This window comes from Acanthisitta chloris, unplaced genomic scaffold (assembly GCF_000695815.1).
Source record: "Acanthisitta chloris isolate BGI_N310 unplaced genomic scaffold, ASM69581v1 scaffold6838, whole genome shotgun sequence".
Classification (NCBI taxonomy): domain Eukaryota; kingdom Metazoa; phylum Chordata; class Aves; order Passeriformes; family Acanthisittidae; genus Acanthisitta; species Acanthisitta chloris.
The window spans coordinates 72,445-83,491 of NW_008686641.1; the positions used below are offsets into that span (position 1 = coordinate 72,445).

General features: G+C 46.3%; 1 protein-coding gene across 1 annotated transcript; it reads right to left on the bottom strand.

The window, feature by feature from the left end:
- Positions 1-6,953: 6,953 nt before the first annotated feature.
- On the bottom strand, positions 6,954-7,877 carry LOC103807522 (uncharacterized protein CXorf21-like). Its single transcript, XM_009080256.1, has one exon. It carries the CDS (start codon positions 7,875-7,877, stop codon positions 6,954-6,956), a length of 924 nt encoding a protein of 307 aa, XP_009078504.1.
- Between the last annotated feature and the right edge of the window lie 3,170 nt (positions 7,878-11,047).

Consider the following 11,047-nt stretch of genomic DNA (forward strand, 5'->3'; position numbering starts at 1 on the left):
CTACAGTGTATGCATTTCTCAGCACAGGCCATGGAGACACTGAGAAGTAACTTTGTCTTGCAGTGAGCTGGAGGAACTGATGTGCTGTGTAACTTGTGGGCACCCCCAGAGCCCAGGCAGGATGGAGATTTATTGTAACATCAGCAACTTCAGACAAAATCCTGCTTTTAAGTAGAATTTGAACAAAATAACAGTGAGCAAATCAATATTAATGAGTAAAGAAGACTAAATCACAGAATTTTAGGAGTTGGAATGGAGCTCAGAGATGATCCAGCCCCAACCCCTGCCCTGGGCAGGGACACCTCCCACCAGAGCAGGTTGCTCAAGGCTCAACCAACCTGGCTGTGAACACTGCCAGGGCTGGGGCAGCCACAGCCTCCCTGGGCAACCTGGGACAGTGTCTCACCACCCTCACAGGGAAAACTTCTGCCTGACATCTAACCTCAATTTCCCTCCTTCAATTTCTGCCCATTGCCCCTTGTCCTGTCCCTGCAGCTCCTAACACAGATCCCTCTGCAGCTTCCCTGGAGCCCCTTCAGCTCCTGGAAGGTGCTCTGAGGTCTCCACACAACCTTCTCTTCTCCAGGCCCAACAGCCCCAACTCCCTCAGCCTGTCCTCAGATAATATTTTCTCTGCCTATATTCTCTCAGCAGAGCTGTGAGCACTTTACACCTCCTTGCCAGTGCCATTCTGGCCATTTAATCCATGGATTTCAGGTCAGTGTGGAGCTCAGTCCCATTATCAGCTGCTCTCTGGACACCCACACTGACCCCACATACACCATTAGGTATCTCCTTTCCCTGAAGTCTTTTACCTGCTGGATACAACTTTTGGGGGGGTTTATTTTGTGGGATAAACAGGAGCAGATGATTATTTATTTCCTAGGATGGATTTGTTATATAAAAATACTCAATATATCTGTCCCAAAGCTATTGGAGTGCAATGGTTTGGCCTGTGATCAGTGACCTGTACTTGGTGTTTAATGCTGGGCTGGAGCAGTGCACAGGGAGCAAAGGGAGAGAGACATGTCCCTGTTTCCTTTGGGAAGAGACCTGTGCCCATGTCATTTCCAAGGGTGCAAACATCAACAGCACAAACATCCATAAAGACTTTATATTTCCACAGATTTTCCACATTCAACACGAATATTTTCACTCTCTATTCACTGTCTATTCCAGGAAAGGGTTTTATTTATCATTCACTAACAGGAAAGAGGAACAAAATTTGTTAATTGAGAACTTCAAGCCTAGCTTTTTCAGGAGATTGGTTTGCAGAGCTCACAAAAGTAATTGATTCAACACAAAGCACCAATACACTTTAGGTACACACAAAAAGAGGGTGAGTCTAGTTTTTCTCTCACTCTTCTTTGTTAACGTTTCTGAACTCTCAGATTAGTAATTAATTATGGAAACATCAACTTTCCATGGTTGAGCAATGGACAGAGCAAGGGAATAAATGGTCCCTGGGCCTCCCAGACTGGGCAATGGAAAGCAGAAGTCACCACTGCTGAAGACGAAAAATAGCAGCACAGCAGATGAAGAAATTGTACCATTGCACAAAATGAGAAGTTTTTTGGAGGAGGATTAGAGATCACTCAATAGTAGGTCAGAGCCCAGGGAAGCAAAGCCTCTGGGGCTCAACACCAGAGTGAGAAGCAGAGTAAATCCTCCTGCAACAGTGTGGGGAGGGAGGGGGGAAAGACAGAAAAATCATAGAAGGACATACTGGTTTGGGTTGGAAGGAGCTTAAAGCTCATCCCGTTCTATCCCTACCCTGGGCAGGGACACCTTCCTCCAGCCCAGGTTGCTCCAAGCCCCATCCAACCTGGCCTGGAACACTCCCAGGGATGGAGCAGCCGCAGCTGCTCTGGGCAACCTCGGCCAGTGCCTCAGCACCTCACAGGAAACAATTCCTTCCCGATATCCCATCTGTCCCTGCCCTTGGTCAGTTTGAAGCCATTCCCTGTGTCCTGTCCCTCCATCCCTTGTCCAACTGCTGTCTTGGAGCCCCTTTAGGCACTGGAAGGGGCTCTAAGATCTCCCTGGTCCCTTCTCCAGGCTGAACACCCCCAGCTCTCCCACTTGTGTCTGTAGCAAAGTTTATATTCCCAACAGAAAGTTCCACAGAGTTCAGATCCCATATTTCCATTTGTCACACCTAGAGCTATGATTAGGGAAAACTCTATTTCCACTTACCCTGAAGAAAAACAAGCAGCAACAAGACATGGAAACCCTCTGGGAGTCTGAGCACTCCTTCAGGGGTTGGTCTTCAAGCCAAAGCTCCTCTGGGCCCTGCACCAGCTGAAGCTCCTCAGCCTTTGCTCACCTTTCCTCCATCAGGCGGAAAACACCAGGAGGAAAAGCCCCAGGAGAAGTGGTTCAATGCCACGTTGTGTCCAAAAAATTGCAATTTAACAACAGTGGCAAATATTTCCCTTGAAAGAGAGACCCAAACAAGCATCCCAAGGGAAATAAAGCTCTGATACTCACAGCCCACAGAGAATTCCCAACACATTTCATACAGGTTTCAGTAACTCAGCTCCAGAGACAAATCTCCCTCCAATTTGCTCCACTCCAAACTTTTTTTTTTTGCCTTCCCCAGAGCACAACCCTTGAGTGAAAGGGAATATCCACAACAATATGGAACAGGATGGAAAAACGAAGATCTCTGAGCTCTTGGGAGTCAGAGCTCAATCCTAAATACTCCTAATCCCACAGAGAAACCAGCCAGGATGTTGTACCAGGGAGTGAAAAAGTTTGTTAGCACCTGAGCACTCATTTCCCAGGCAACCACTGCCCCTCACAACTGATTTCTATTCTCACCAGATTAATGGTATTACCACAAGGAAATTAACCCCAAGGAAAATCAGGCAGGGATTATGTCTGAGGTTCTCCTAGTAAAGAAAATTAGGTTCTCATTAAAATCAAAGAGTTGAATTTTGGAAACCTTTCTATAAAACAGGAGCAAAACAGAGAGGGAAATATCAGCACTGCAATGTCCTGGAGAAACTGGAGGAAAGAAGGAGCACTAAAAGTAGCTAAAAAGTTGATTTCAGGTCATTAAATGGTGAATTAAATGAGATATTTTCAATTTGGGGTGAAAAAAATAAACCACTGAGATTTGTTTCATGCCAAGTTGACAAGGAAATGGCATTTTCCTGTTTAAAATGAGATGAATGAAAAATAGAAGTTGTCAGAGTCTGAGATTTTCCTGACTGCAGATATTCCATCTGTTCTAGTCCCAGAGGTTTGACCTTTCAGGCTTTGAGAACTTCCAGATTTTAAACCGGAGAACAGAAGAATATCAGTTGCTGGAAGTTGTTGTTGTGCACACCTGGGTATCCCTTCTGGGGGCAAATAATCCTCCACCCCAGAGTAAGATTTAAGATTTAGCTGCAAAGTGATCACAAAGCTCTGCAAATCCTGACCTGAAAGGTACTGAAGGAAACCACCACTAGGTATCACCATTTGACTATGGAATAGAGAACAGAAAAACTGTTCATGTTGATTTAGAGTGGAAAAATCTTAATTACCCTCCAGGTGCTCAGAGCAGCTGTGGCTGCTCCATCCCTGGGAGTGTTCCAGGCCAGGTTGGATGGGGATTGCAGCAACTTGGGCTAGTAGAAGGCATCCTGTCTGTGGCAGGGGGTGGGATGAGATGATCTTTAAGGTCTCTTCTAACTCAAACCATCCTGGGATTCTATAGTAAATGAAGTCATCTTCACTAGGGACTTAATTCCCACAGCCTGGAGCAATCTGGGGAACAACGTTGTAACTGCAGGTCTGTTAATCAGGGAGATTTATTAGAGGGCCCAGTTTACCCCAGGGTCTGGTCCCAGTACCTAAGCAACAATCCTCTGTGGAAACAAGGAATGAGAACTGGCTATGGAAAGAAAAATTCCTGCCAACATTTCTCCTCCAACATCAGTTTTTTTCTGGCTTGAGGATAAAAACCAACTCCAGGCAGAGTTTGGCCTGTCTGACCTGTGAATTTTGGCACTGCTCTCCCTTCCAATGAAACCCAGCTGCTGGAAAAGCACCTTTGCAGGGGTTTCCCTATGGAATTTGTGTTCTCTGAGGCATTTATCTGCTGGTGAAGACAGACACAGCTTCAGTGCAGCCCATGGAGTTTTACTCACTTAAACTCAGAGTAGGACTCAGCACTTTTCAAATCTAAATCAATCCAAGTGTGTCAGGGATTGAAACATGTTAATTATAATTAAAAGCTAAATAAAAGCAGTGTCTGAGTGAGTAATAAATGTATTTTCTTTCCAGAAATTCTCAGATTTTCCTCCTAAAATGGAGTCTGCAGCAACATCTCACTTTATTTCCCACAGAGACAATTTTGAGAAGTTATTTACACTTTGGATGAAACGAATCACATGGACTGAAAAAAAAAAGGATTGAATCACATGGATTTTTTTTAAAAAAAGCACATGGACAATATTTTTCCCTGGGCAAAACTGCACAGAATCAATAGCAAACTGTGTCTGTGCTGCCTCACAGTAACAATATGCTGTCTACACCTTTGTGTGCACAGGGAAAACACAGAGCCTTGTGCTAAGCAGCCACAAAAATCACCTCATTTATCTCCCAACACTCCTGTTGTGGCATTTCCTTTTCATTCCAGGTAAACTGTCCTTGTGTCTGACAGCCCTGAGAAGGGATGGGATGGACTCAGCTTCCCAGTGACCCCAGAGTGAGACAAACATGGAGAATTTGTTTGGTGTTCTCCTCTGCTGCTCCATTCCTGTCACAGGGATGGGGAAGTTGAACTCTCAGGGATTCTCCTAGTGCAGCAGCTGATGGTGATCCATTGGTTTACTACCCAGGGTTGGGAATGAGGTGAGCAGGAGAGCAGAGCCGGTTTTCTCCAGCACCGGAAGGCCAGAACAAGGCCAGAGTCTGGACCTCAGCTTTACCCTCCAACTTCCTCATCTCCTGAGGAAGGACCTTGTGCAATTACCTTCCCTGCAGCCCTTGGTCTGAGCTGTACATAGATCCCAAGGGGAACCAAAGGCTGAGGCAAAGCAGCACAGATGCCACAGAGCACTTTTAGCTAGGGCTAATTGCAAACCCTTTAGTTACTGAAGGTCTTTGGAATATTTTCCCTCTCACCCTCAGTTAACTCATTCTCTGCAGCTCTACCAAGGAAAACTGGAGACTTCTGCACACCTTGGAATTTAATGAAGTCATTTGGCCTCCTACAATGGTGTCCTGACTTGATTTGGAATGCTGAGAAGGGGATTAATGAGACACACATGGAATTAGGGTAATGCACAGTGAAGCAAATCATCCTTTATCCCATCAGACTCTTGGAAAACAAGGCCTAGATCCAGTATTACTTATATTCCTTGTCTCTAGGTCAACGGGAATTTTTGATCAATGATCTGGGATGTGTCTGAGTCTCCTCTTCCTCCTCCTTCTCCTTCTTCTCTTCCTCCTTCTCCTCTTCCTTCTCCTCCTCCTTCTCTTTCCCCTTCTCCTTCTCCTCCTTCTCATTCTCTTCCCCCTTTTCCTCCTCCCCCTCCCCAGGAATCCCCATGCCATGAAGGTGCACCTTGACACAGGTTCAGTTTATTAAGTTTCCATATATCTTTATTCTTCCAATCTCCTTCTCTGTATAGGCCAGAACAGCCCCAACTTTCAGTCACATCACAGAGTTTCTACTACAGCAAATACAACTAATTAGTAAGTGAAATGACTTGAGCTTTGAGGTGAATCCCTTAGGAATTCAGATCTTGATGTTCTGAGACTTTCAAGCCTACAGATGTTTTCTTTCAGCCCAGAGATGATTCTAAGAACAAATAAAGATGATGAATTAAACCAACCAACAAACAAACAAACCACAGGCGAAAACACCCAACAAAACACTTTCTTTACAAGAAAAACCTTCTGCAGAGCAACTCACAGTCCAATTCACTTAGCATTTCACAGTACTGATTCATTGCCAGCTGAAATATTTACTGAGAAGTAAGAGAAAAGGAAGAAAATGAGTGTGAAATTAACATTTCCATATCAAATCTGCATTCACATTTCCAAGTGAAGACTTCCTATACATAATACATACTAAATAACAGAGTCCTGGACACATTCACCTCCTGACAAGATCTTCAAGCCTAAGAAATCACTTTTCACCATGATCATGCTTTGCTGGAGCAAAATTTCACCCTAAATGTCCCAAATTTGGGCTTCTACTACATAGGCTGATCCAAAGTCCAGCAAAGAAAATTGGACTCTTTTGCTTCCTGCTGGATCAGTCTCTTAGAGCAGAGTTTTACCAGCAAACCTCTTGAATGATTTCTCTTGTGGGAGAAAATGTGACAGTATGTGGGAGGCTAGTGAAGGGACTCGAGCACCAGTGCCACGAGGAGAGGCTGAGGGAGCTAGGGGTGTTCAGCCTGGAGAAGAGGAGGCTCAGGGGAGACCTTCTCACCCTCTGCAACTCCCTGACAGGAGGTTGGAGTCAGGTGGGGGTTGGTCTCTTCTCCCAGGCAACCAGCAGCAGGACAAGAGGGCACAGACTCAAGCTCTGCCAGGGGAGGTTCAGGCTGGACATCAGGAAGAATTTCTCCATGGAAAGGGCTGTCAGGCATTGGAAGGAGCTGTCCAGGGCAGTGGTGGATTCACCATCCCTGGAGGTGTTCAAAAACCATGTGGATGTGACACTTGGGGACATGGTTAGTGCTGAACATGGTGGTGGATTCCATGATTCCATACACATTATAAAAACATGGTTAACTGTTATTTCAGAGAGAAATCCATTGGAAATTCTCTATCAGAAACCAGAACCCAGTGACCTTCCCTTCCCCTGCTACCACAGTCTGCTTTGAGCCTTCAAATATTGACCTGCCAAAGTCTGTAGTGTGTAAATGTTGTCATTTCCCAACCTAATCCTTAGAGTGAGATATTCCTATCCCAATCTTATCCATCCCTTCAGCTCAGCACCTCAGTCAGGATGTGAACTGCCTCCTGCAGCTCAGTTTCCCACACTCTGGGTTGGAGATTTGCAGGTTTGGAGTGCTGAACTCAGAGCTATTTCTGGTGGGAGCATTGTGCAAACTAAGCAAAGCTAAGGAGTGCAGGAGAGCTCCTCTGGCTTTGGAGCTTTCCATGTTGTGCTCCTGGGAGAGCTGGAAGCTGATGTGGTTCAGGTTGTTCCTGATGAAGCTGCAGGAGAGGAGGTTTGTTACAGAACCACACCTGGTCAGGTTCTCCTCAAAGAACTGCTTGTAGAGCTCTGCCACTTTTGTCTCCATGTACTTGTTGAGGATGGAGTTGGAGAGAGGCTCCTCACACAGCACAATGCTCCTCTCTCCAGCTTCATCTTCAGGCAGGGACAGCACACTGGGCTGCTTGGGATGCTCACAGGGAGGGGACTGGCCAGGGGGGATGTCTATGGAGAGTAAGACAGGGCCATCAGGCAGCTCATCACACACATGGTCCAGGACACAGCCTGAATCACAGGTGTGACCCCCCACACGGTCCCCCCCGATCTGCAGGTCAGGGTAGTGGTGGTAAATGCTGTTGCATGGCCAGGATGTGTACAGATCCACCTGGGCTGTGCTCAGCTCTCTCCTGGGGATACGTAGAGCTGGGGATACAGTTCCTCTAACAAGCACATCCTGATCTTTTGCAGGCTCCTCCTTCATGGATCCCCCTCCAGGACCTCTCTCTGCTTCCAGTTTGCTGCTTCTAGCACACAGCTCATCTTGCTTCTCACATCCGTCACCAAAGACTTGAAGTTTTGGGATGTCTGCAAGTTTCTGTCTCCAGATTCCCTCTTTAGGCTTTTGGGATGCCGGAGATTTGGGAGGCTTATCTTGATGGAAGCTTTCTCTATAGATGAGCCGTGTTAGGATTCCTTCAGCCAACATGACAGCAAGTGTGAGCAACAGGCTGATCACCTCAGCTCCATGAGCACAGGCTGAAAGGAGGACAGGCAAGATACCTTAGTAATGTAATGATAAAAAGGAGAAGGAGGAGGAGGAGAAAGGAAGGAAGAGAAGGAGGAGAACAAGGAGAAGGAGGAGGAGAAGGAGGAGGAGGAAAAGAAGAAGGAGGAGAAGGAGAAGAAGGAGGGGGAAGAAGAAGAAATAACAATAATAATAAAATTCACAATGCACTTTATTAAAATATTGTGATTTTCCTTTTTCTCTTGAGTATTTCTTTCCAGTAAACACTCAGCTCTGACCTCTTTCCCATACCCACAGAAATCTGGTACAATCAATGGGAGTCTTAACATTTAGAGCTGAGCCAGGTCCAGACTCACTAAGGAAAATATCATCACCACTCGTCTCATGGAGGAATAGGAGAGATGAACACAAGAAAATAGTTCTGTCCTCCAAATATCTTTTTAATCTCTGCATAATTCAAGTATCTTCACACTCCCAGAGTGTCCTCATGGCTGGAAATGGGGGGAGAGGTAAGGAGTGGTGGGGAGGTGTCACTAGGGAGGGCAGAGTAGCTCTCCCAAACCCCATGACATACTGGTGTGGTCTCCACTCACTCCACAGACTCCACTTCCCTCATGGACAACATTCAATGCTTTTGGGGGTTCAAAGGACTTGTTATTGCCATTCCATGATTCTATGGTTCCAAGCACTGAGCCACCAGCTTGACTGAGTTCCCTCCCTGAAGCTGAGGGAACTTAGAGGCTGAAGCAGCCGAGAAAGGCAGCACAGCTGGGTAGCTACAGCATCATTTCCAGAGGCAAAAAGCAGGACAAAACACTCTCAAGCACTCAAGGTGCTCAGGAAACCAGTTTCTAAAGGGAGAAAGGTATTTGGAAGTCTAAATCTTGGTGAAGGTCGATGGAATTTGGAATGCTGATGCCTTGTAGTATATGGTAACCAGGTTATCACTCAGGTCCTTAACTGCTAAGAAATGTTGGTGCATTGATTTGAAACTGTTCACGTAGAGCTAAGATCTGGTAATCTTAGCCAAACTGCTTTCTCTCAAATAAAGTAAGTGGAACAAAGCATAGAATCACAGAATCATCAGGGTTGGAGGAGACCTTGAAGATCATCAAGTCCAACCATTAACCTCTCACTGCTGGAACTACTAAACCCTAAACGAGATCCAGACACCTCTTAAACCCCTCCAGGGATAGTGACTCCACCACCTCCCTGGGCAATATCCCAGGGCCTCAACATCACAACAGGGAAAACATTCCTCCTAACATCTCATATGAATCTCCCAGCAAAGCATAAGGCAAAAAAAAGGCCCCAAAAGCCCAAACTTACCAACCCCAGTGGATATCCCTGAGCTCAGAGCTCTCCTGCCACAGCTGCTGCAAGAGAAAGCCTCTTACATACTTGTCTGTGTGGAAAAAAGCCTGACTCACACATGATGTAGTTCCCCATATCTTCCCTGTAAAACAGAAGTGATCCTGCTGGAAAGGTCTCACCCAGAGTGAGAGTAGAGGCTAAAAGAGGATGTTAGAAGCTGAATTGAGACGTTCCTGATCATGGTGTGATGGCAGTGAGTTGCTGACTGACACAATAGTGCTCTTCAAAGCAACAGAGGCAGAGGAAGGGGCAGAGGGGCTGTGCTGCATGAGGCTCTTCCAAACTGGGGCTGAATTCCAGCAGACAATCCCATGGGCAGGAGCTGCTGTCCCACCCAGCTGGGTTACAGGGCTGTGCTATCTGCACTGCCTCCCCTTTGGAAACACAGGGTTAAGTTTAGAGTCTTGTGACCTTCTGCTTATGGCAGAGAAGTTGCTAATTTCATTTCGTCAGGATTTTGAGGAAATATCCTGTGTCTGTAAGACACAAAGAGGAGAAACTGCTGCTCTGAGAGCAGTAGCCACTGAGCAGCTGTGAATGGCCATGTTGCTAATTGAGCAAACCCACTTTTTTTGGCTCAAAAATCGGGTAGAAGAAAGCTCTACAGAGAGACCTGGACTGACTTGATCAGTGGCTGAGGACAATGGCATGAGGGTCAGTAAGGCTTACATCCCCTTATGACTAATTTCTGCCCAGGAGATGTGGTTGAGACCTCACCACAGTCACTGCCCACAGTCTAGGGGGTAGGAAACAGGGTGGTTTGAGTTCCATATAATGTTAAACCTCACCTTGCAATTAGCTGCAGGTGGATTTATTTTTTTTGGTGCAGCTGTTTCAATAAAACACACCAAATTATTCATCTGGAGTGATTCAAACCAAGTCACCTTTCTTTTCAGTGTACTCAGCAACATGAGCTGAGGGAAGGTGTCCGCAGGGGATGCGATGAGCTTCAAGGTCCTTCCAACCCAAACCAGTCTGGGATTCCTGTGTTAAATGCACCAAGATCTGAGGAAATCAGTGTGTTTTTGTGAGTAAGATCTTACAAAAGAAGCATAGACATTATGTTTAGAAAAATAAGAGCAGAACAAGGTAGAAAAGGAGTTAGTTCAGATGCTGAGCTCAGCCTGGTTAGGAGGAACAATGACAGCAAAATATAGAGGCTAAATATAAAACTGCATGGATAAAGATAGAAATTTCATTATAACATTCACATATAGAAGAAATAAATATATCATTCATACATGGAAAAAATAACTAATGCAACATCGTGCATCACCAAACACAGGTGAATTACACAAAGTAGCACTGCATGTAAACAAAGTTGCTGTTTTCAGCCTAGATGTGTATTTTACACAAACACAAAACAGACATGGACAGCCTAAGCTCTGTTTTTCAAGCACAGCTGCTGCAGCTCCTTTATTCCCCACTTCAACAGAAAAATTCCCTGGCACAGCCCAACACGGAGCTCTCACACCCCATTGCGCTCAGCCCCTGCTGCAGCCCCGGGGAGCTCCTGCTGGCAAAGGGCAGAGCGCTTGGAGTAGGAAGCAGCACGGGGCGAGCACAGCGCGAAGAGGCAGCGATGGAAGGCACAGGAACGCGGTGTGAGGGCGGAACATCTCCCTCAGCCAGGGCAGCACAGCGCCCGGCCATGCCACCCTCACCGCCCCGCGCGCGCCTCAGCCCGCGCCTCTTAAATAGCGGAGGGGCGGGGTTAGCCCTGACTGACAGCTGTCTCGCCCAATGGGAAGGCGGTT